The following is a 27,363-nucleotide window of genomic DNA, read 5'->3' as shown; positions in this document are numbered from 1 at the left end:
CAGAACGATTCTCCCAGTTATAACCATCAGCGAAATCTTCAATATTCATGCAAGTTTAAAGAGCTTCAATATGAGGAGAACTCCATAAAATGAATGGAAGTATATAATTTTGTTATGAAATTTCAATCCTGAATCAGGCTTATCAGAATTAAATTTGCATACTTTCCATAACTGAACTTTATGATCCCTTTTCGTTGCAGTAATTCATGCATGAGAATATTCTTATGGCCCAAAGAATTGAAAATTAACATTTTACATCTCTTGTCTGATAGTTTTACATTTTTCATCTCGAAATGAGAGAAAGCCAAAGCTTTTACCTAATGGTCTCATGAATAACACTGCTCGAAAATTTAAGTCGATTACTGTAATAGTATTTGAATAAAATAAAAAACGATTTATTAATTTAGGTGTCTACATACGGTTAGCCTTTTTGAAATGGCAATATTAGTGCTTTAGAGCGTCAACATGGTATAGAGAAAAAAACTATAAAATAAAGATCCTACCTGGTGTAGACTGCAGGCCCGAAAAAGGTTCCTTCTGATAAAGACGAGGAGCTTAGCCACACATGCGAAAGTCCAAGGTCAATGTACAAACCCAGTATGAAGTACATTCATCGCCATATATCTCAGAAACGTTCAAACGTAGAGAACATTGCTTTGAACAAAATTTGTAGAACATGTTAAGATTTGAAGCCCAGGAGAGATGATAATTAAAAAAAAACTTATTTTTGTGACCTTTATGGCCAATTTTCATTGTTTGGGCTTGCTGAAACTGTCAGATCATATTTTTTTCGTAATTCTTGAATCATTATCTTAAAAATAAAGAAGTTTGGCACCCTTCAGCGTGACATTTTTGTCACGCTCAAATTGTCAGATCAAGGCCCAGTTGTACACTTCAAGTTCAAATTGAGTTTAAGTTTGAACCCAGCTCAACTTTGACAATTCCATACAATTTTGAGAGGTTGAACTAGGTTTAACGTTGAACTTGACTCGAATTTGAACTGTACAACCGAGCCTAAGGGAATGTATACTTTTCAACATGTGAATAACCACATATATGCTGATGTATTGATATCTAGTTAGTCTAGACCTGTTCCATGCATAAAAAATATTGAGTTACCATAGCAACAACCAATAACTCATTAGAAGTGTCAGTGTGAAGTTTGAGGTCAAAAAAGTAAACCAGAGTTACGCAATAAATTGAAAAAAAGGAAATGCTTAATACCCTTGTTAATCAATGTCCTTCGTATGCGACCGTAAAAAATTTGGCTGCAAGCTTCAAAAAAGGTTAATTTTCCATTGAAGATGATAACCGATCGGGAAGCCAGTTTCTGTGTCAGTCCGAAAATATCGATGCAGTTCATGACATGATTTTATCAGATCGTCGAATTAGGCTAAAAAGGATATCTGAAGCACTGAATATTTCATACAAACGCGTTCATCATATAATTCACGTCAATTTGGACATGAGAAAAATTGCTGCAATATGGATCTCCAAATGTTTGAATGTTGACCAAAAGCGTGCAAGGATAGATGCATCACGTTCGATCTGTGCTCGATTTGAAAACGATGTAGACTTCTTAAACCGTATAATTGTTACTATGGATGAGACTTGGGTACACTTCTACGATCCAGAAACAAAGCAACAATAGATGGAATGAAGACACTCTGGTTCACCAAGACCTAAGAAGATTCGTGTCCAAAAATCTGCTGGAAAAGTTTTTGCTTCAGTTTGTTGGGATTGCCATGGAGTAGTCATGTTTGATTTTTTGGATAAGGGTAAAACAATAACCGGAGATTACTTTTCGACATTACTGACCACTCTCCGGGAAAAAATTATAGAGAAAAGACGCGGAAGGCTCCAAAAGTGTTTTGTTTGTGCAGGACAACGACCCTGCACACAAATCTCATGTTGCCATGCAAAAAATTCTTGAATTACTAGAACACCCCCCTTATTCACCAGATTTGTCTCCATCCGACTATCATCTGTTCCCTCAACTGAAAAAAAAAGTTTAAAGGGTCGTAAATTTTCTTCCAACGAGTAGGTAATAAATGCTGCGGAGGTCTGGTTTGCAGAGCAAGAGGAAACATTTTTTTGGAAGGTCTAGAGACGTTGCAGGTTCGCTGTAATAAATGTATCCAATTAAGAGGAGAATATGTTGAGTAAAAAAATATTTAGACATTGAAATTTTATTTGTGTCTATAATAGGCTAAGAATTTTTCAATATATCCTCGTAACTTAATCTAACACGATTATGTACAATGATCGTTTTTTCTTACTATTCTGACAGGCTGTCCTAGACAATTCCCTCTATAAGTGTTCAGGTGTAATTTTTGATAGAGGTACTCTACACTCTACATCAGGGTCCTAAGTATCTTCCCTTATGATGATCTGACCCGCTCGAATAAACCCAAATTCCCCTTTTGACTCCCCAACTATAACTACACTTTACGAAACCCGGAGACGGTTCACACTTACCCAACCTTACCTAAAAAAGTAAGTTTTCTCTATGCTCCACTTCAATTCTCGAGCAGTGTATATCAAATGAATATCTGACTGGGTAAGAATGAATCAGTTCTGTTTCCGTCTGGCAACCTGTATATTTTTTCAATTTTCAACATCCAATTATCGGTCAGGTTTATTCTGAATGGAAAGAATCGTATTTTATGAATATTTCATGAAGCTCGTAGATGGAGCGTAGTTGAAAAATGATAGTAACGTCGCAGGGAAAACTGAAAGCAACGCAATATGGAGTTGATAATTTCATTACCATACATTATCTCCCGATAAAAATCTCATAAATATGTTCGCCTCATATAATGTACTTCACGGATAGTCAATAATTATTATCAATGAACAAACCGACGTGGCAGGGAAAATATTTTACCGGAGATAAATTGGGCAAACAACTTTTTCGCGGTGCCATAAATTGAAGCACCGGCAAATTGGAATGATCGAATTTATTGTTATTTTATGGAGGAATGAACAAACTTCGTGCGGTAACGTAGGCGACCTGTTCATATTATTCCGCCAGCGATCTCTTCGGAGTTGGATGCACATTGTGTTCTTTTGTGGGGCGGGCATTCGAGATGGTTGATTTCGGTTCGATATTCCCGATAACGAACCTCTGGAATCGAGCACGAAAAATAAAAGTATTCCCCCTCTGAAGTTCTCCCAATTTCAACGTCTGGAGATCGGAAAATAATTCAGAATATATCACAAATAATTGAATCGATCGCTTACAGAACTCGATATTTGAAAATAAGTAAGAGAAAAAACTTGATGTGTGAATCCAGGGATTGCCATTCTGTAAGAAGTCAACGAACTGAATTGCTTACTGTTTGGTGTTATATCAGAGCAATTTGAGCAAGTACTTTTAGATGGAATTCAGGTGCCTCTACAGACTAAAATTGAATTGAACATGTCTGGTCTGCAATGTAACCGCAATGACACCGCTTCATTCATTCATTCATTGCTGTGTCCCGTTACCGAGAATAAATCTACGAAAAGACTCAGAAACAAAACTATCAGTGCGATCAAACTTATATTTTCTTAGGGCTACTTGCGACTGTGTGCCTTCCTGTGACTGAAGAGACCCAACCGTGACCTAGGGATCCTTTCACACTCCGGGCATGGATAGTCACCAACCAGATCTGGCCGCCGATGTATTCTTCTCGGGTCTCCACTGTGCTCTGTCTAACGCTAGTAGTTCCCAGTTATGATTGCCATTAACTGATTTTAGGGATTGATGCAGTATATCCTTAAACCGCTTATATTGACCTCCTGTTTTCCGAGCTTCCCCTGTGAATTCGCCATACAGAGCTATTTTGGAGAGTTTTGTGTCTTGCATCCCCAGAATGTGGCCGCTCCATCTGAGTCGGGCCCTCGTTACTTGAGTTTCAATTGTTGTACAACTCGCGCGTTTCAAGACTTCTGCATTCGAAACTTTGTTGAACCTTCTGATGTGCATTATCTGTCTTAGATGACGTTGTTGCGTTTGTTCAATATGTTTAATATGTCGCCTGTAGGGCGTCCAGCTTTCGCTTCCGTAAAGAAGCGTTGGGAGGACGACTGCTTTGTAAACAGCTGTCTTGGTCTTCAGATTGAGGTCGTGATTTTGAAACACTCTGACCTTTAGCTTCCAGAATGCCCGTGATGCCGAATTGATACGGTTGTGTATTTCCGTGTCTAGGTTAGCCCTAGTATTTATGAAGCTTCCCAAGTATTTGAACTGCTCGACCTGTTCTACAGTTTCATTCTCCAGGCTGATAATGTGTTTCAAGGCTTTCTGGCGGACTTACCAGCATTTGGTTTTGTCGATATTGAGTGTAAGGCCTAAAGCTTCGTGTATATGTTTATAGGTGTCCATCATTATCTGTAGATCCTCTGAGCTGCTAGCGATGAGTGAACAGTCGTCTGCATATTGAAGTTCTGAGGCGCTTCAGATCAAATACTCCACCATCAAATCTGAATCTTATTCCAACACCTCTTACAGGCATACTCATGTCAGCAATTCTCGAGACAGCTATGGCGAAAATATTGAACAGTAAAGGCGCTAAAACGCAGCCTTGTTTTATTCCAGAGTTGCTTAAGAACTGGTCGGTTGTAGAGCCATTATGCTGTATTCTAGCGGTGTTGTTGGTATGAAGGCTTTTACAAACTGCTAAGAATTTTTCGGGTACTCCAAGGCGGGACATGATTTTCTAAAGCGCTCTCCGATTCACCGAGTCGAAGGCCTTACTTGAATCGATGTAGGCTGTATAGATCTTTGATTGTTGTTCACGGGCCTTCTCTTGCAGCTGTCGCAGTGTGAAAATTAGGTCCACCGTACCTCGATTTGGTCGAAAGCCGCACTGGGATTCGGGTAAAAGCTTTTCTAAGAGTGGATTCAGCCATAATCTTCGAGAGAATTTTGCCGGCCACGCTCAGCAACGATATGCCCCTGTAATTGTTGCAATTTGACGTATCGCCTTTGTTCTTATAGAGGTTGATAACTAAAGCGTCTCTGAAGTCTTGTGGTACATCTCCTTGTTCTAGGAAACTATTGACAATGTCTTCATCCAGGGCTTTGAATACCTCCGCTGGAATGCCGTCTAGACCTGGTGAATTATCATTTTTCATAATTTTTATCGCACTTATGATTTCCGACATTGAGATTTCGTCATCAGGTGATGTCATCGGACTATACGCGGGGAGAAGGTATAAAATGGATAAATCTGAGTCGTTATTTTGATTCAAGACCTGCGAGTAATGCTCCTTCCATCTTTCGAGAATTTTTCTATCATCAGTTAGTATAGCTCCATGATCATATTTTATAGGAAAGTTAGCTTTTCTCCTTGGACCATAAACAGTTTTAATAGCTTCGAAAAAACGCCTGTAGTAGTGATTATCGGCGAAAGCTTGTATTTCCCTAGCTTTTTCTTTCCACCAGCTATCCTTGAATTTTCTTATTTCTTGACGGACCTCGCGTTTTATGTTTGTTAAACTATTTTGGGTTGCAACATCGCCAGGCTTGTTAATTGCCGTTTTCATCGCTTTGTGTTTTGTCTCCAAAAGAGGTGCGATATGAGTTTCGCCGTCGGCGAATGCTATAACTCTAACTGACTTCTGTCAGTTAGAGTTATTATATTTATATTAGAGTTATTTGGCCTTCTGGCCAAATAGCGATACTATTGACCTCTTAAAATCACATCTTTTGTCGTTCCGAAGATATTGATATTTTATCCATTTTGGTCGCCGCCCTTAATACAGGGTTGGGATAAAGTTTGGCACCAAATTAATATCTTTAAAACAAAACGGGCGATATTTTTGAAATTTGGCAGCTGAGTGTAATGGACCAGAATGCATCTGATGAGCATATTTTCATCAATGAGATACTTCCGGTTTAACTGGAAATGACAAAACTTTTTTTATTTAAATGGGACACCCTGTATATTTCTGCAGATTCTGAATGTGCACCTTGTTTCGGATCTGTCCATATCGGGTTCCATGTAAAAATTATCTGTAAAAAGAAGAAATTCAGTCTTTTTGTACATTTCAGAAAAAATCCATTCAAATGAATAAATCGTTGTTATTTGTATCAATAGTGGGAAATAAAACTCTTTCTGCTTTTCATGACGTATTTTTTATGAAAATCTATAAAAAGAAGAAATACAGGGCTTTTACTAGTAGAAAAAATTTATTGAAAATAATTTAAAAAAAAAATCATTTCAAATGTTCGAAGTGCTTGCCATTCACCTCCTGATAATAAATTTCAAAATTACCGTCCGTTCCGTTTTAAATATATTAATTTGGTGCCAAACTTTATCCCAACCCTGTATATCACCCTGTAGAATAGATGAACATCCATGGCATCACTCACAAAAAATCCTAAAAATTGTGAAAATACTGAAATCTGAAGCCAAAAAAATTCAAAATCGATTCGAAAAAAAATCGAGCAAATATATGATTTCCACTCAATAATTTGACTCAAAGCACGAGTGCCCTCACCCAATTCAATAAAACGCAATCAGCCCCGACCAATAGGTCAAAATATAGAGAAGTTCAAATGATGACCGTTAATGAGAAATTCCTCGAATATGATTTCCACAACAGAGCATTTCACGCGTCCCACAACAATGAGTGTATAATAAAGGCACAAAGCTGGACGAGGTGGCGTAATGAACAGTTCGAATTCTTCTCGTCGAGAGAGAGGCCGGGAAATATTTCATCCCGGCGGGGAAAGCCGGAAAATTCGCTTTCTCATTACCGGCGGAGAATTTCCAATCGATTTCGCGGCAGTTGTGAAAGGGAATCGCGCTGATTTTAATTTTGAACGATCTAGATCCAACCGAATGTTCATCCGTAGATGGTTGCCATGTGTCGGTTCGTTAAGAGATGAGACTCGCCGCTTTTCTCTGTATAATTAATGATAGTTGGGGAGCCCAAGAAGAAAATTCGGGATTAACTCGAGCGTGTCAGATTCATATAAAGGGAAATACCTGGGACCCTGAAGAGTAACCCTACTAAAAATTAGACCTGTATATAGGAGGAATAGACTAGAACAGCCTGTCAGAATAGTAAAAAAAACGATCATTGCACATACTCGAGCGTGTCAGATTAAGATATATGTGGTTAAATACATGTTGAAAAGTACCTATAGATTCTCTAATACTGACAATTTAGGCGTGACGAAAATGTGTGAAAGAGCGTTAAACTTGCAGAAAAACGTCACGTGTACATTCATTCTCAAGCGCGTTGGCTATTTTCCTTATTTTAAAGCTAATGATTCAAAAATAACGGAAAAAATATAATCTGGCAGTTTCAGCAAGCTGAAACTTCAAAGTCGGAATTTACTAAATTCCGACTTCAAGCTCGGAATTTTATTCAGTTCCGAACTTTTACAAGGTGTTCTACGACGACGTAGATTTGTTCCTGAATTACAGATTGCTTTTCTACAAATATTCAAATTCATATAATACAAGGTGTTCCCACATTTATGATGAATGAATAATTATGTACACAGGGTGTACATTATTATTTGAGTTTTCTTCTATGAGAGGTCATAATAATGATATGACAACCTTTTATAGACATGACATGAATATTTTTTTAGAGATAACTGTTTTTTATGTATATTCCAGATATTTTATGAAAAACTTTCCTTGTCATATGTACTCGTGAGGCTTAATGAACTAGAAATCAGTACTCCCCGAGGTACACCCGGTGTGCTTTGATGTTTCTTACATGAAGAGGTCATTACAACGGTAAGAAAACCTCATATAGGATGCTCTATGACGAATTGGTTCATTTCCAAATATGCTGAGATATTCATGAGGGGATTCAGATTTCACAAAATAAACACGTTGTTCTTTAATGAATATTGAGTTTGATGTATTTTATTGGAGACAATTGTCATTAGGTCCATGTTTTTGAATAATTATGGAATTATGGTCGTAGACAGGTAGAGGTAAGGTTGGGCACAACCTCCCCCCACCCCAGTACTGAAATAGTAACCATAAAATAACATTGAGCTCCCAGGCCGCCCTTCTGTTTATATGGAGAAATAATCTACATATGTCGTCTTAGAACAACACCCTGTGCATCTAGCCTGTATCGGCTTCGAAGTGAATAAAATTCCGACTTTGAACTCGGAATTTTGTTAAATTCCGACTTTGAACTCGGAATTTTGTTAAATTCCTACTTTGAAATCGGAATTTTGTTAAATTCCGACTTTGAACTCGGAATTTTGTTAAGGAAAAATATTTTTAAAATATTATGTGGCCCTTCTACGCCTTCGTAGAATCGTTTTAGCATTCATCATAAAAATTGTAGAGCATAACATCTTTTACAAATTTTGTCCGAAGCAATTTTTACTACGTTTGAACGTTTTTGAGATATATGGCGATGCATGTACAGAGTGGGCAAAATTGGTGATACCTGAATTACAACTTTTTCAACCCAACGAGATAGAGGAAAATAGTAGCAGTAGTTTAAAATGACTTAGAAAGACTGAGTGCGATATGTAATATATTTTTGAAACGGTAAAAAAATTCTTTCTAAGTCATTTTAAACTACTGTTTTCATAAGAAAGAACACAACTTTATGTTATAGCTCAGCAAATAAACCTGTAGGAAAAAATCATAGTACGCCACTGGATTGCTATCAAAAAAGTGTCTGTATAATATCTTTATTTCAACATCCTAGCACAAACAAAAACGGAGATAATGACCAAAGTTGAAATCGCCCAAATTTAAATTTTGGCTTATAACTCAAAAACAAAAGAAGATAGAGGAATGCAGTTGATGGCATTATTAGTTTCTCAAAAAAAGACGACATAAATGGTACATTCATTTTCCTCTATCTCGTTGGTTTAAAAAGTTGTAGTTCAGGTATCAGCTTTTTTGCCCACCCTGTACATATAATACGTTCTCAAGCGCGCAATATAATCTGGCAGTTTCAGCAAGCCGAAACAATAAAAATTGGCCATAAAGATCACAAAAACAAGTTTTTTGAATTATCTCGTCTCCTGGGCTTTGAATCGTTTTAGCATTCATTATAAAAGTTGTAGAGCATAACATCTTCTACAAATTTCGTGCGAAACAATTTTTTCTACGTTTGAACGTTTTTGAGATATATGACGATGAATGTACATTAGACTGGGATTCTACATTGACCTTGCCCTTTTGCATGTACATATGTCTAAGCTCCTCGCGCTAATCACCCTCTAACTCGAAAACGGTTAAGGGTATGACATATTGCTCAAGACAAAAGTTGTAAAGAATTTTATCATCTGAAACTTCAATTATGAATAAAAAACGGTTAGAGGAATGAGTGCTTTGTTTTCATCTTCAAACTGTCAGATTAGGAAAACTCTTCCTGATTATTGTCAAATTAATGTGTCAACACGTCTCCAACACCCAGATTAACCATCTGTATGAAAACCTGACACGCTCAGGTATGTACAAATAATTTTTTTTTTAGTTTCAAAGGACCGCTATGACCTTGTGTTACGTCCGAATTGTCAATCTCTTGAAAAGTAGCTTCCTTTAGGTCCAATCAACATATCCTCTGAAAATCTGACACGTTCTAAAATTTTTTTTACCATTTTCAAATCTTGCGTACGGTCAGCCCCACCACGCAAACTGTCAGATCAATATGAATTCATTATCAGAGACACGTAGGGCATATACGGTAACTTAATTTGACACGCTCGAGTATGAACAGGGTAAACAAAATTCGTTATCTACTGAGGGGATCTCGAGAACTATAAGAGCTAGAGAAAAATGAATGACACATTTTCGAGCTCTTTTTCAGAGAAACGAAGAATGTTGAGAACCGTAGTCTCCTACAATTCTTCGTTCTTGAGTTATAATGCAAAAAATGAGATTTTGACGATTTCGAAAAGTTCTCATAATTTATTTGTCTTTGAAGTAACAAATCTGAAACTTGAATTTTCTGCAGACACTTTTTTATGTAGAATCCACTGACGAGCTCAAAATATTTTTTCATTTCGAATCATTACGCGAACTTTGGTTTTTTATTTTTGTTGTTATTGAATTGGAAAAAATCTTTTGTCAGTAGATTCTATGTATGAAAGTGCATAAGAAAGTTCAAGTTTCGGATATGTAACTTCAAAGACAAAAAGTTATGAGAACTTTTCGAAATAGTCGAAATCTTATTTTTTGCTAATAACTCAAAAACGAAGAATCGTAGGAGACTACGGTTTTTTCAAAATTGGAAATGTGGCATTCATTTTTCTCTAGCTCTTAAGCGGTGAACACATATGAGCGGCCGCGGCCGCGATCACGATCACGATCGTGTGACATCGCGACTGAACGCCGCTATATCGCTGAACAGAGCGTGATATTATGTGCGGAATAATACATTTGCATGGGACGAGTTCGATCGCTTCTCGATCGTGATCGTGATCGTGGCCGCGGCCGCTCATATGTGCTCACCGCTTTATAGTTCTCGAGATCCCCTCAGTAGACAACGAATTTTGCTTACCCTGTACAACTGACAATTTTTTTTACATCATTGAAAACCTGCAGACGCTTTCCCCACCGCTGAAAGTGCGAACATCATGGAACTTTTTTTTCTTTCTACAGTCTGATCTTCAAAATCCACGCTCGAGTAAATCCTAACTTAGCATCGTTGGTTCCCCAACTATGATACTTCTCAGCTGGTCATTGCATTGAGGAAAAATGAATTATGGATGCTGACAGGTATCGAACACCCTGTATTGATGAATTTATTGAAAAGAATTTTTAGTATTTCATTTTTTTCAAGTCAAGACAAGAAACTATAACTTTTCCAACTATATCTACTTAGTGGTTTCTATCTTATCGTATGTTCTAAAAAAAAAGTGCGCTATAATTATTGTGTCTATAATTCGTCCTTGATCGTCGTACGTATAATACCTGTGGCAGTTGAAGAGCTGCTTCAATTTGTTTACCATGCATAGAGTGAAAAGTGTAGACATTTTCATTGGCTTAGAGAGTTTTATTAGGATTGAATAGTGGTCTTATACAAGGCTATACGAAGTAGTATGAATAGAACTATGCCCCGACGAGTCTATGAGTTCAAAAAACATCGTGCAGGTCCAATATTTCTCAAATTTTAATCGATTACTTACCTAACCCTAATACAATTTTCATACAACAAATTGGTGTCATAAATCATTAATTTTGCATGTTCTGTTTTCTATATAAGTAAATTGTTTCAGGCAAGGAAGGGCATTCTATATTTCGCAGAACAATCAACATCTATAAATTTATAGCCATATTTCTTTAACTCTGTTCCTAAAGGGGTTACAGGTGGTTGCTTTGTCACAGTTTCATCTCAACTTATTCAAATGAAGAATAATATTCTTTCAATAGTTAATCTAGTGCCTCACCGAAGCTTTTTTTCTAAATGAACAAAATGGTGCCTCTTATTTCCATTTTATTTCTGGATTTTCAAGGGAAAATTAAAAAAAATAGGAATTTTTAAGAAGAGATTAATACTTCGTTCTGGAGCTTTCATTTTGCCATCCAAAAGCTTCAAATATCTCTTTCAAATCCTTCGAGCGATTTATTCGATTTATATATTCATATAGTTTCGAGATAAACTCATTTAGAATTTCATTCTGGATCATGTAATTGTAACTGTACTCATTAGTGTACTCGTATCTTGTTGACTTATGTATTACTGTATTTTCAATGAAATTTCAATAAAGTGATGATAATGAATCAAAAAAACGGTCAGTTGCAGCAGCGGAAAACTCATATTCACACTGAATGTGATTGAGTGGGGGTTTCTAGAACTTTCAACCCCTTTCCCATTTGGATCAACTCCATTATGGATTACCAAGCTGTTATAATAACTAATTTTACAAGTCCACTCCTTTAGTCTTTATTGTGGCAATTCACTCAGAATCGAAATTGAAATCTCCCCTCTCCTAATCAAAACCAATCTTGAAGGTTAACTGAGACTCGAAATTTATGAAAATCCTCTACCTAATTTCCCGGTCTCCAGAAAAAGTACCTACAACTTCCGAGGTGTGAAGAACGAGAGAGTAAAAGTTAGAAATACGGGGATGAAGTCCAATTTTACTCGGGAAAAACCATGAGCTCTAAAGCCATTACTAGCACGGACGTTCCCAATTGGATTCAACAAAGTCAGAAACTTTGTTCTCTACGTTGGCATCAGCCTGTGTCAATTCAGTTCTAACCGCTAGGAAAGAAAGAAAACGTCACACTATAAGTGTTGAAGGAAAATTGGTGTTTGATATCGATTTCCCGGGATTCGAAAGATGATGTTTTTATTGAAAGTGTCAACGTTCCGAAGAGTGTTAAATTTACTCTGTATCGACTGAAAAAATTGGACTGCAAGTTCTTCAGTTTTTCTTTGAGACAACTGAAGATGGTGAAATGGGATAATATTCGTTTCTATATCTATACTCCATTCACTTCTACTTTAGCACTCGGTTGGCCATGAAATAATGTTCTCAAGTTTTTGTAGCTAGAATGGAGTAAGGTTGGCATTCATGAAATGTCGTTAATATCATAACGCCGTTGTCACAACTGATATCAATGATGCCGAAAGTGATTGAAAAAGAGAGAAGACAGGGTTTCAGGAAGTGCTATTTAGAAAAATTCAGGTCCACTCATTCAAGTAGTAGGTAACCCTGATACTGATATTTTCTGAGGTGTTCATATAAATTTTTCGTTCCAGCTTTGACTAATTCGGCGTAGATATCACCTGGGCCAGGGGATTTTCCATTTTTCAGAGACTTGACTATTTCTTCAATTTCTGTTATTGTAACTTTCAAGGGTGATGAAATGATATTTATTTCTGTTGTGTTATCCTCGTTGGAAAACTCCGGTCTTTGTTCGGTTAATAGGTCCTTGAAGTACTTTTCCCACTGTTCTGTTGTTATAGGTGATATAAGGTCTTTTTTCCTATTTGTTCTCATATTTTTAATTAGTCTCCAGCTCTCTGTACTTTTCCTTCCTCCGATGTAGGTGTTTATTTTTTGGCAGTTCTTTTCTCACATTTCGTTCTTTTTTTGGGTAATCAATTTTCTTACTACAGCTTGTGATCTTTTGTAAATTACTTTGTCGTTTTCTTCTCTAGATGTCAAGAATTTGTGATAGTTCTGTCTCTTATCAATGATTGCCTCTTCCATCTGCTCATCCCACCAGTATGGTTTTGATCTTTCTAGATTGGTTTCCAACTTTCCTAGTGCCTCTGCCGCCGCCGCATGGATAGCATTCTTAATGTGTTCATAATGTTCTTCAGTGTTATTGAAGCATATGGTGTCTAATTTTTCATCCAATCGTTTTCTGAATGATGACCTAACGCTCTCATGGTGCAAGCTATCTAAGTTATATTTGATTGATTTTATATCCTTATTTGGTTCCGAGCTTTCATGTTTTTTCTCATATCTATGTGGAAGTATTGTCTTCATTTTCAACACATAGTGATCACTGCCGCACGATGGTCCCCTAGATACTCGGACATCCTGTGTTATGATTCTGGTTTTCTGTCTAACAATGCTGTAATCTATAATAGACTTCAAGTTTCGAGTCTGCTGTGTCCATGTGTACTTATGGATATCTCGGTGTGGGAAGAATCCGTTCAATATTTTCAGATCATTTTGTTGACATATCGCTATTAGTCTATCGCCATTATCGTTCCGGGTGTTTTCGCCGTGCATTCCTACTACTTCCATAATCTACATGATGAAAATATTTTTGAAGTCCTTTATCTGTAGAATATTCGATAAAAGGGTCAGAAGCACAGAATATCCGATATTTTCAGAATAAAATCACAAATTGTTAAACAGAACAGCTTTCGGTTACCTATGAGCACTATGGCCAATATGTTCCGCTTCAAACGTGCAATCAAAGCTCTGTAAATATTTAATTTCAACGAACCCCGTCGAAACATCAACAGAGAGTGTTCAATATGGAAAGTTCTGTAGACTGAAAACAATCAGTCTGAGTAAACATTGAGTGGATTACTTTGCATCAATAACTCACATGTAATTGAATTCAGTATAGCATAAAACGACAAAATAATGCACTGTAAGTACACCCTGGATGGATGCAGTTATTGATTTTCCAAAACGATATGTCAGTATGTAGGTTGAATAATTATTGAAAATTCAAGGTGAAACATTCCATCTCATGTGCAGGATGAGTCTTTGACTTGTAGAAATATTTCAACAGTAGATTCTTGAGGTCAAAAGAAAAACTTTTCTCCTATACCATTTTTTCCGATTCGGCCCTGATAAAAAGATATAGCCATTTTAAGTTTTCACAATGAGCTGGAAAAACAAAATTAAGTTCAGAATAACTAGCTTAATGTGTGAAACTACATCTGTGGATCTTTCAAACAGAGTATTCAGTCAAATTACCCAGCTTTTCAAATTTCACAGATACTCTTTGATTTTTGAACATCAAATTACTCGAAAACGCGTATTATAGGAGAAAATATGAAGAATACCTACTTTTATTTTACAAAACGTTCAAATATTCGTGAGATAGCTTCCAATTTAGTTTCAACAGTTGGGTTCTTTGAATTTTTGGAATTTTTATGGTACGTAATGGTCATCAGGAAACTGGAAGACGTGGGTGATATCTTGTGTTTGAAAAAGATTCATCGAATAAATGAACAACTACACTGCGCAAAAAAATTAACGAACATTCTGAAAATCTCAATTTTAATGAAAGTTAACTCTACATTGACTTTATAACTTAGTTTTTATGTTCTCTCGGAAAGGTTTTGAACGAAAAAAGACACATTAAATGGAAGAAAAATTCAGAATTTCACCGACTCTGATGTGAAAGAAGAGAAATGAACAATTTTCAAAATACTGAAATGCTGATAAGTGATTTAATACTTGGTTTTTCCACCCCTTGCGTTAATTACAGCTCGGCTACGACGGTTCATACTCAAAATAAGTGATCTTAAAATGTTCTGATCTAATCCTTCCCAGATTTCTCCGAGTTGGATTCCTAAGTCATTAAGAGTAGCTGGATGATTTTCTGAACTTCTCAGCCTTCTATTGAGGTTGTCCCAAACCTGTTCAATCGGATTGAGATCTGGACTTCTTACTGGCCATTCCATTCCAGAGACTTCAACTTCTTCAAGGTACTCCTGAACGATGCGCGCACGATGGGGTCTGGCATTATCGTCCATAAAAATGACATTTTCACCAATGTATGGGGCAAAGGGCACTACATGATCTTCAAGAATGTTCCTTATATACTTATCAACATTCATAGCTCCATTATCAACGACCACTAGGTCTGTGCGAGCAGTCAAAGATATTCCACCCCATACCATAATCGATCCTCCCCCGAAACCAATAGTATTCAGGAAATTGCACTGAGCATATCTTTCATGGGGACGTCTGTATACAAGGGAACGTCGATCACAATGGTAGAGGCAGAATCTAGACTCATCTGTGAAGAGAACTCTTTCCCAATCGGCCTCTTCCCAATGGATATGCTCTCTCGCAAAATCCAAACGCGCCCTTCGATGGGCCTAAGATGGGGGTAAGAGCTGGGCCTCTTGCCGCGACACGAGGCCTTAAATCATATTCTCTGAGGCGATTTCTTATTGTCTGAGTGCTAATTTGCACCTCATGAGTTTGCTCAAGCTGAATTTGAAGGAGGCGAGCGGTTGCAAACCGTTGTCTCAACGAAGAAACTCTCAAGTAACGTTCTTGAATGGCAGTTGTTACCCGTGGTCTACCCTGTCCTGGTCTTCAGACATTCATACCTGTCTCCCTGAATCGCTGCAACATTCTGGACACACTTGTATGGGAAACTCCAAACCTTTCTGCAATTCTTGTGTATGTCCACCCTTCTTCTCGCAAAACTACCGCTTGGGCACATTCCTCTTGGGTCAAATTGCGTGTTTCGCGTTGCATAGCGATCGAGTGTAGAAAATCAAACGAAAGAAAAACCATTGATCACTAGAATTGATCGAGAACAACTGATTTTAGAATGGAGCCAATACATTCAAAATCTGATAATATCATCTTTTTTTATTCCTGCTGGGAAAAAACATCTGTATTGAAGAAAACCGTTGAAAGTGGATAACATATGCATGCATAATTCTGATAAAAATAATTATCATTGAGAACACCTTCAGTTGTAGAATAAATTTGAGATTTCCATAATGTGCGTTAATTTTCTTGCGCAGTGTATATTTCGAAATTCATTTCATTCGATAAAACCGTTCGTGGGATAGAACTAAAAATAACATTTTTTTATGTTTTTTCAACAGCCTGTATCTTTGAAATCGAGCCGATTCAGAAAAAATGGTAAAGGAAAAAAGTGTTTCCATTGATCTCAAGAATATACTGTTGAAATATGTATATGTATGCAAAAAGTGTACACTAGAAGTATTTAGAGAACCGAAATTCGATTTTTTTCTGAAAACTTCAGATCACAATGTAAGTCCGAGATTCATCTAAAATACTCTGGTCTCAGTGGTACTTCCGCTTGTACTGTGAACGTTTCGAATTCTCCACCAAATTTTGACTTTCGACTTCCCATACCTAACTTCAAGATCCAGGAGATATTAATTTATTTGGCTCAAATGTCGTGAAGACTTAAAAACATGCTATATCTTTGGAAGTACTTGTAGATGTTTCATTTCAAAAAACTCAGATCATTTTTGTTTATGTAAGTAATCAAACATATTTTATTTATATTGCTTTCAATCAATCAACAGTGAAAATTGAAAATCTTCCATCCTTTCCGATGATAATAATTTGTGTTCACACTTTGGTTTCTAACGGAGCACTTTTTACACCACTGTAAAAGTAGATTCCACATTCGCATTGGCGAGCCTTTCAACGGTGACCTCCTATATCATGATATTACGTTAAATGTTTAAGCATCCAGTAGTTTAATGAATAAACGATGAATTATAATGCTTCAGGAGTAGCCTCTCCACACACACATTAACATCATGAGAGACTTTCGATGTCACAGTCAGCGGTAATTGATTATCACATCATTTTGACAAATGATATCGTCTGGTGATGTTAATTTCATAACGAAAACATGCAAATATTTTGTGTCGTAAACAAATCGATTTCGAATGTCGACATTGGTATTTTCAATTAATCATAACGTTCAATTATTATCTGGATATTCTCCGGTGGATATGACAATATGCATTTATATTGATAATATAATAGATTTTACGTAACTATTATCTCCTTTATCATTTGGATAGAATAAGCTACAAAGTTCTTCAAGTTGTATTAAGATTGGAGTATTTTATAGAATGATTATCAAAAATACCTCATTTTCCTGTATTCCCAAAGGGTTGCTGCAAAATTAGGGATGATATTTCAAGGTTAGAAATTCAATAGATTCATTTCAGTCGAAAAGAAATAGTAATAAACCAATTATCCTATTTATCAAAAAGAAAAGGTTATTGTGAATACCTTGGTTACATTATCATCGTTTTCAGATATTGGGTTCATGAAATATTATATTTCTTGAAATTGCAATAAACTGTTTAGACCTTCAAACACATATGTACTAAATTCAACAATTCACTGTAGCTTTCAGAAACGAAGGAAACCAAGTTTTTTCGTTTCAATTAGTAAGTACTAACTTCTCGAATCGGAAACTTTGCACCTTGTTTAAACAAATAAGTGTATACTTTGTTTAATTTCGAAAAATTAGTGCCTCTACCTATTTTTCTTTCGAGTGGGTCCACCAGAAAGCCTTCAAACAGATACCAGCCTGAAGGATGAAACTCTAGAACAGGTCGAGCAGTTCAAATACTTGGGAAGCTTCATGAATACTATGGCTGACCTGGACACGGAGATACACAACCGTATCAATTCGGCATCACGGACATTCTAGAAGCTTAAGGTCAGAGTGTTTCAAAATCACGACCTCAATCTGAAGACCAAGACGGCTGTTTACAAAGCAGTAGTCATCCCAACGCTTCTTTACGGAAGCGAAAGCTGGACGCCCTACAGGCGATATATCAAACAGCTTGAACAAACGCAAAAACGTCATCTAAGACAAATAATGCACATCAGATGGTACCACAAAGTTTCAAATGCAGAAGTTTTGCAACGCGCGAGTTGTACCTACAACAATTGAGACTCAAGGAACGAGGGCCCGAGACTCACCAAAATAGTTCTGTACGGCGAATTCACAGAGGGAGCTCACAAACCAGGAGGCCAGTATAAGCGGTTTAAGGATATACTGCATCAATCCCTAAAATTATTAAATGCCAATCATAACTGGGAACAACTAGCGTTAGACAGATTACAGTGGAGGTCTTTGGTCCACAGTTATAATGGAGACTCTAGAAGAATACAGCGGCGGCCAGATCTGGTTGGTGACTATCCTTGCCCGGAGTGTGGAAGGATCTGTAGGTCACAGTTGGGTCTCATCAGTCACAGGAGGGCACACAGTAGAAAGTAGCCCTAAGAAATTATAAGTTTGATCGCACCGGTAGTTTTGAGTCTTTCTGTAGACTTATTCTCAGTAACGGGATACAACAAGGAATGAATGAATGAAGTATCGAGGGGGTATACAACATGAACTGAAAGTCTAGAATTATTCGAGAGAATTTCGAATCAGCATGAATCCGATACGTTACATTCGTCGCATATTGAGATGGTAACATTTTTCAGCAGAATAGAACTGAAAAAATTGGATCCGGGGAAAATTGTTCCGGTTAAAATGGGATTCGAAAAATTCAACGACTTCTCTATTGTGGAAATGCTACTCGAGTTTCACATAAGGAAAATTGGATATACTCCCGATAGAGATTGGAATGTATCGGGTCTTTCCTGTACTTTTCCCTGAATAGAATAAGCAGATAGGTCGGTTTTTATTGGGACCACTCACTCACTACGAAATCCCTACAATTGCACATCGAAACAGGCGATAAAGGAAGTTTGAAATAATGTGTTACTCCACCCACATTGTCCATTCAAAAACTGTGTTTTTTTCTGAAAATATAACTACATTAAAATACTGCTCCATGAAAGTAAAGGAATTAAGCTGTTTCGAAAGTTTCCATTTTTCTTACGGATTTTTCAAAATATGAGAAAACTTAATGATTACTCACTTATCCAACTCATTCGTCTGCCCATTTCTCTATAGTTGGGGAGCCGACGATGCTAAATCGGGATTTAATCGAGCGTCGTGAAGACCTAGTGGATTTTGAAGAATAGATGGTAAAAGAAAAAAAGGTTCTATGATGTATGCACTTTCATCGGTGGGGAAAGCGTCTGCAGGTTCTCAAAGATGTAAAAAAAAATCGTAAGGTGTACATAGCCGAGCGTGTCAGATTAAGAAACTGTATATGCCCTACATGTCTCTGATAATACATTCATGTTACTCTGACGATTTGCGTGGTGGGGCTGGCCGTACAGAAGAATTGAAAGTGTTAACAAAAATTTTTTTTCGAGCGTGTCAAATTTTTAGAGGATATGTTAATTATACCTCTAATCGTTTCTGTATTCATTATGAAAGTTGTAGATAATAAAATGCCATACAACTTTTGTCTGAAGCAATTTTACATACTCTTAACCGTTTTCGAGTTAGAGAGCGATATGGGCGAGGTGTTATGCTCTACAACTTATATCATGAATGAACAGTTTGAAGCCCAAGGGAAGAGATAACTAAAAAAAACTGATTTTGGTTACCTTTATGGCCAATTTTTATTGTTTCGGCTTGCTGAAACTGTCAGATTGCATTATTCTTGTTCTTCTTGAATCATAAGCTTCAAAATAGAAAAAAAAACAACCGCGCTCGAGAATTTACACGTGACGTTTTTTTTTGGCAAGTTTGGCGCCCTCCCGTCATACTTAAATTGTTAGTTTAAGAGAATGTATACATTTCAACATGTATTTAACCACATATAGCTTAATCTGACACGGTCGAGTATGTACATTGATCGTTTTCTATTTACTATTCTAGACAATTCCCCCTATATACAGATCTGATTTTTGGTAGAGGTAATCTTCAGGGTCCAAGGTATCTCCCTTTATATTAATCTGATACGCCGAATCTTTCCCTTGGGCTCCCCAACTACTATGAGTTACACAGTGAAAATTCGCAGTAGAAAGTCAGTTCACTCAAAAAATTTAAATATAAATAAAGTTCAGTGAAGAGTATGGCCTCCTCCAGCAACAAACACGTCCTTACATCATAAAAGTTAATACAATATCCTGTAATTAAGTTCTTCCTCCAAAAACCGAATCAATCCAGAACGGTTACGATCTCAGCGATAACTCTTATCTGCAATTTTTAGTGGTGTTTTTCGTTTTTCTCATTAAATGGGGAAAAGCGTATATATCATTTTTATTACCCCTATAAACGTATAGCTTATCAATTACATTCCCTTATCTCAATTATTGTGTTTAATATATCGTGCATTTCTATTGTTACAGGACCCCATATAAATAAAAATGGGTCGAGCACATCGCCATTGTCTGGATCAACAACACCTAAGGAGGTTACAGGTTAGTGATCCCACGAATTTTTGTTTATGAATACAAGATTAACTTTCCATCTCAGTAAATCCAAGATTATTCTGTCGTAAATCAAAGTTTTCAGAGGATAATAGAATTGCGACATGAGAGAGAAAAGTGAACTCTTAGGAATACAAAGCACTTATACAGGGTGTGTCGTAATGAATGGATAATATGGTATCTGCGGGTGGAGGAAGTTATAGGCGGTTTAGAAAAATATGTTTAGTAAAAGTTCCTTGGATTTGGAAATATTCGAAATTTTCGAAAATTAAAAAAAATTACACCCTTTGCTACTCTTTTAGGTGACAAGACTCCAAATGAAGGAATTTTCGCAATCTGCTCTCGAAGAATTTCGTCCATTTCGGCACAACCGTTCGGTCTTGAGGAAGTTTTAAATGAATCCAACTTCTTGGGAATTTTTCGAAGGTCATCTTTAGAGTGATTTATCTTCCAGGAAAATTATCGTAGATCTAAACGTGATACATATTCTGAAAGAGCAACTGCTCTAGTAACAAATCTGAAAATTTAATTCGTCTCAGCGTAACCATTCGGTCTCGACGAATTTTTAACTGAACCCATCTTTTTCAGGATTTTTCGAAGTTCAGCTTTCAAGTCGTTTATCTCTCAATGAAAGTAACCGTAGATGGAAATGTGATACATATTCTGAAAGAGCAACTCTTCTAGTAATAAATATGAGAATTTCATCCATTTCGGCGCAACCGTTCGGTCTTGACCAATTTTCAACTGAACCCATCTTTTTCAGAATTTTTCGAAGGTCAGCTTTCGAGTCGTTTATCTCTCAATGAAAGTAACCGTAGATGGAAATGTGATACATATTCTGAAAGAGCAACTCTTCTAGTAATAAATATGAGAATGTCATCCATTTCGGCGCAACCGTTCGGTCTTGACCAATTTTCAACTGAACCCATCTTTTTCAGAATTTTTCGAAGGTCAGCTTTCCAGTCGTTTATCTCTCAATGAAAGTAACCGTAGATGGAAATGTGATACATATTCTGAAAGCAACTTTTTTAGTGAAAAATCTGAGAATATCATCCATCTAGGTGCAGCCGACGGTCTTCACGAATTTTTAACTGAACCCAGCCTTTTCAGGATTTTTCGAAGGTCAGCTTTAGGGCCGTTTATTTCTCAATAAAGGAAACCGTAGATGGAAATGTGATACATATTCTGAAAGAGCAACTCTTTTAGTAATAAATATGAGAATTTCATCCATTTCGGCGCAACCGTTCGGTCTTGACCAATTTTTAACTGAACCCATCTTTTTCAGAATTTTTCGAAGGTCAGCTTTCGAGTCGTTTATCTCTCAATGAAAGTATTCTTAGATGGAAATGTGATACATATTCTGAAAGAGCAACTCTTCTAATAACAAATCTGAAAATTTCATCCATCTAGGCGCAACCGTTCGGTCTTGACAAATTTTTAACTGAACCCATCTTTTTCAGGATTTTTCGATGGTCAGAGTCGTTTATCTCTCAATAAAATTAACCGTAGATGGAAATGTAATACATACTCTTAAAGAGCATCTTCTAGTAAAAATTTGTGAATATCATTCAACTAGGTGCAATCGTTCGGTCTTGACGAATTTTTAACTGAACCCAACTTTTTCAGGATTTTTCGGAGGTCAGCTTTCGAGTCGTTTATCTCTCAATAAAAGTAACCGTAGATGGAAATGTAATACATATTCTGAAAGAGCAACTCTTCTTGTAAAAAATCTGAGAATATCATTCAACTAGGTGCAATCGTTCGGTCTTGACGAATTTTTAACTGAACCCAGCTTTTTCAGGATTTTTCGAAGGTCAGCTTTCGAATCGTTTATCTCTCAATAAAAGTTACCGTAGATAGAAATGTGATACATATTCTGAAAGAGCGACTTTTCTAGTAATGAATCTGAGAATTTCATCCATCTTGGCATAATCGTTCGGTCTTGACAAATTCTCAACTGAAATTCGCAATTTTTTAAAAATGCGAATTTCTTAGATGAAAATCTCCACGAAGGGAGATAGGCTTTCGAAACTGCTCGCAATAGATTCGGCGTGTTCGAAAACCTATATTTCCATACCAAAATTACAAATATCTGGACGAGTTTAGGAGAAAATATTTTTTTGTTTTTCCACTTTCCATTGTCGAGTTAACTTCAAAGAGCTCCCTGAACTGCAGTTCTCTATTGAATCATCAACTGTTCGGTTTTCTAGAATGTTCAAAACAACTTAAATGCACTCCATAATCTAGGACAGTAATAGAACATCCTGATTTTCAGACAGAGTAGCAAATTCCAAGGAATTTAATTTTCACTTGGCATCGGGCACACTTGTTACGAGAGAATAGGAATCGGACGAATTAATGTTTTATGTAATTTTTTCGCAATGCGGTCCTGTTTTTATTCCTTCGGTGATAAATTTATTTTCTTTCGCCGTTATCTTGAATTATTAAATTCTGTTCAACTCTTTTTCATTTTAAACCCTCAGCACCTTCTGAATGTAAAAAAGTGGTTTTGGATATCGCAAATTTATGCCAATGTTCATGAATCACCCCGTATGTCCCAAACTAACAGCCTTAGGATACAAATCAAGCAACTTTTCTGAAAGGCCTGGATAACCTGTATTCGTTAGAACGTAATGCAAATCAACATATCGCAATCATCCAAAAATAAGGAATTTTGATGTGGAATTTCTCATTATGAGGATCCCGTATTGAATGAGTTAACAAAATCCATTCGCCCTTCACCACTATCTAGCGCGGCTCAACTCACGTCAGCCCTATAATACCCACGGAGAAAATTTATTCAGCCATCGCATTCGCCATTTAGTGTCCCCTATAAATCAGAGTACTGGATTGCGGCTATTCTTCACTCTGTGCGCTAGCCCATTCTTCCTACCATAAGCTCTTCCGCTATCTCATGCTTGTGATTCTTTCCAGAGCTCAGTGCCGCAAGGGAATGTGGGAAATATTCGTTGGGTTTGATATATGGAGTTGTTGAGAAATGTCGCATATTGAAATAACCAGATTATGGAAATGAATTGCTATTGAAGTTTAAATTCATGGTCGTAGGGTGGGGTATATGGTTGCTATAAATGAAACCACTCATAAATATCGAACTACCCTTTCAAGTTTTCGAGAAGGAAATAAGGTTCGATTAACGAATCATGTCAATGTCAAAGTTCTTCCTTGGAGTGTGGTCGTAGATCCTTTGATATATCGCTCAACTCACGTTTCTTATTGACCGAAGGTATAAGCCATCAAAATAAGTCATTTTACCAAAATTTGTCTATACAGGGTGAGTCTTCAACTCGTAAAAATATTTTAACAGTAGATTCTTGAGATCAAAAGAAACAATTTTTATATATAGAGTCATTCGGGGCAACTGTGCGCACTTCTGCCTTTCAAGCCATACCCTGTTTCAAATGTTGAAGCTAGGAAAATTAAAACATATTCATGAGATAGAGAATTTTCAAATCTATAAAAAAACATCAAAAAGCAAACAAACAAAAACGTTTTCTTTCCGCAAAAAAGAATTTAGTAGAGAAAGTCGGAGTGCGTTCACTTGCCCCGTATTGCGGGTAAGTGTGCGCATCCTCACGGGGTAAGTGAACGCAGTGCTTTGTGAACCACACAATCGAAACAAATTACAAAATAATGTCATCAAAATGTTACAATATTAGAGAAATGCTGTTTATTGTCAATACAGGAGCGCCTTTTTACAAGCAGTGCATTATTGTTCATGCCACAATTCTTGGTGAACACAACACTTGATACCTTCCCCTGTTGGTGGCTCTTCATATTTTTCTGAACAAATAGGACAATATTGATCGAGTCTTAACCAAGAAAATCAACAATGTCATAATTTATTCCTCACTGAACAAATGCCCTTATAATGAATCTATGCGCACACTTACCCGCGCACACTTTCCCCAGTAAGCCAAAATTTGAATTGACGTTCTTATAGAGTTAAGCAGCTAAGAGAACCCAAAATTTTTTATTATGTATTTAGATTAATATGAGCATGATAGAATAAAAATTGTTTAACACTGAGGGACTCGGAACTTGGACCTGGCAGAATTTACAGAGGTGCTAAAAATTAACAAGAAAACGAGTGAATTTGATTGATTGCAAATAAAAAGTTGAAGAAACGTGGCACGGCGCACTCCTATGAAAAACTAATATGGCGATTCTGCACCCTTGCTGCACCCAAATGAACCCCTGTTTCATACATTGCATAATCGAGATAAACGCACTGCGCACACTTACCCACTGCGCTCAGTTACCCCGAATGACTCTACTATTTTTTCCGATTTGACCCTGATGAAAATTTTCATAATGAGCTATTACACCCTTGTAGGAACAAAAGAAACAAAATTCCCTTCAGAATAACAAGCTTAATCTATGACATTACACATCTGTGGATATTTTAAACAGATTTGCATTCAACCAAAGTATTCAATTTTCCGAATATCACAGATGTTTCTTATGCTTGAACATCTAGTTACTCGAAAACGGCGCATTGTACGAGAAAATATGAGGAATAGGTACTTTTATTTTAAAAAACGTTCAAATATTCATCAAATATCGTCCAACTTAATTTCAGTAGTTGGGTTTTTAAATTTTTGGTATTTTTATGGTACATAATGGTCATAATGAGAAAACTGGGAAACGTGGGTGATATTCTGTGTTCTAAAAAGATTAATTGAATAAATGAAAAACTATATTCCGAAATTCATTTCATTCGATAAAACAGTTTGTGAGATAGAACTAAAAATAACATTTTTTATGGTTTTTCAACGGCCTGTATTTTTTAAACCGAGCGGATTCGGTAAAAATAGTGATAAGTAAAAACGTATTTCTTTTGACCTTAAGAGTCACCCTGTATAAAATATTCAAGGTGGCTGAGCTACAACCCCTAGAATTTCTACAATATTTCATTCAATTTCAAATAAGGGACTGTGGAAAATAACACCGTGAAAACGAAACAAGACATATCGCTGGACAACGGTTCAGTACATCCGAGTCTATCTGATTAGTTGCATTAGGTCCTTTGAAAATATTGTTGTATAGTGCGATTCAGAGTGAAAACAGTGTTGAAAATTGAGACAGTTCATTGAAAGTGCTTAATGTTGACAAAGCGCTATTATTGTTATATTATTTGGCCCCATTTTTACGACTATTGTTAGAGGGTTCGAACAAGAAGAAAATTTTGATGACCATTGAGAAATACTTAGTGGATAATTTAGATTTCGAACTAATATTCTACTTCCTACACTTGGTCCTAAGTATATTTCTGTCAGGTGGTATAGAAATGAGCCATTCCATATAATCATTAAGTTACTAAATAATGAGAAAAATACGACAATCCTCAGTTTCCATTTTCATTCCCACGTAAGAATCGAAAGTTTCGATGTCCTAAACGAAACCATTATGGTTGAATCAGTCATCACTATTTCAGTCATCATTTATCTTATCTACTTTGGAAATTTTGTATGGGTTATTTTTGCTGGAATGCTTCATTTTGATCAGTTCTACCCCCTGTTGAAAAAAAGCCTCACCTTTATATACACTCTGAATTATGACATAATATTTATGAAACACAACCCTGAGATGTAGGAGAGTTGAAAGTGAGAAAACAAACAGCATGCTGAGAAGTTCAAGTTGAAGTTTTCCACATTGTAAGAGCCGACTATGAAAGTGGGATATATTTTTGTCTACAAAATAATGGACAACATTCCGAAAATTTTTCATAGTACAAAAGTGTTCAGTATTTTCATATTTAATCGAAACCTTGCTTGAAGTACAACTAACTTATAAGGTGGAGTGTATGGCATTTTTTAAAAGGCAGTCGAACTACCTTTTAAAACAATATTACTCCTTTCCATTATGAATTTTAGGATTACTGTCATCGCGCTCTCAGGGTTGATATTAATTGATTGAAACCAACCGTGTAAAATTCCCCTCTAAGAACGAAAGTTTACCTCTTTTTGCTTTCTTCCTGATTTTGCATCTGCCCGAGATATTAAGGGTGGTACCTTCTGAAATTCACACCATGTTCCTATACTGCATTCACATTTATTTTAGTAGTCGGTTGGCCATGAAATAATTTTCTCAAGTTTTTGTAAATAGAACGGAGTAAGGTTGGCACTCATGAGATGTCGTTAATGTCATAACGCCGTTGCCACAACTAATGTCAATTAATATTACGAAAATGCCGAAAGTGATTGAAAAAAGAGAAAGGGTTTCAGAAAGTGCTATTTAGAATTCAGGTCCACTCATTCAAATAGTTATACCCTGATATTCTAATATCCACAATACGTCAGCCGGTAGCGAACATATTCAATGTAAGAGAAGAGAGAATTTATATAATGTTTCATCTGAATCTAAACGACTTACATTTCAGGTGAAAATTTCCACAATCAGAAAGATTGTGAATGAAGAGGATGACAAATAATTTCCTTCTATTGGGAGACCCAAAAAAGTGGTGGCATTTGAGAATATTATGTTTGAGTGAATTAATGCGAAAAGTTTACTACAGGATTTTCGATGAATGTCATCGAATTTAACATTCTTGTAATTATCTGTTAATTCCTTAGGGAGATTCCCATTCCCAACCACTGCAACATATGCATTTCATCTTCGGGTTAATATTTTTGAAATCTACAACTGATGTAACGTATTCAAACTTTAGCCAAAGAAGATAACGAACATTAACTCTCCTCAAGCTAGTGCATATTATGATATTATACTGATCTCTTGTATTTTCCAAGCAAATAACTGGATTTGGTATGCCTTCAATCAGTTTGTATAAACTTCAATTATGTTCGTCACATATTTTCCGAAGAGATTCGACATTGTGATAAACCCAA

General features: G+C 36.4%; 1 protein-coding gene across 2 annotated transcripts in view; it reads left to right on the top strand.

Moving 5' to 3' along the window:
• The window catches only part of LOC123313625 (probable 3',5'-cyclic phosphodiesterase pde-5), a 77,430-nt gene that overhangs the window by 7,478 nt on the left and 42,589 nt on the right, over positions 1 to 27,363 (top strand). For both annotated transcript variants that reach the window (XM_044898591.1, XM_044898598.1), the window contains exon 2: positions 20,417 to 20,488. In XM_044898591.1, coding sequence (XP_044754526.1) covers positions 20,417 to 20,488 — 72 coding nt within the window. The remainder of the gene's footprint in view (positions 1 to 20,416; positions 20,489 to 27,363) is intronic.

This window comes from Coccinella septempunctata, chromosome 1 (assembly GCF_907165205.1).
Source record: "Coccinella septempunctata chromosome 1, icCocSept1.1, whole genome shotgun sequence".
In the NCBI taxonomy this organism is placed as follows: Eukaryota; Metazoa; Arthropoda; class Insecta; order Coleoptera; family Coccinellidae; genus Coccinella; species Coccinella septempunctata.
This window is presented reverse-complemented; position numbering and strand designations above follow the sequence as displayed.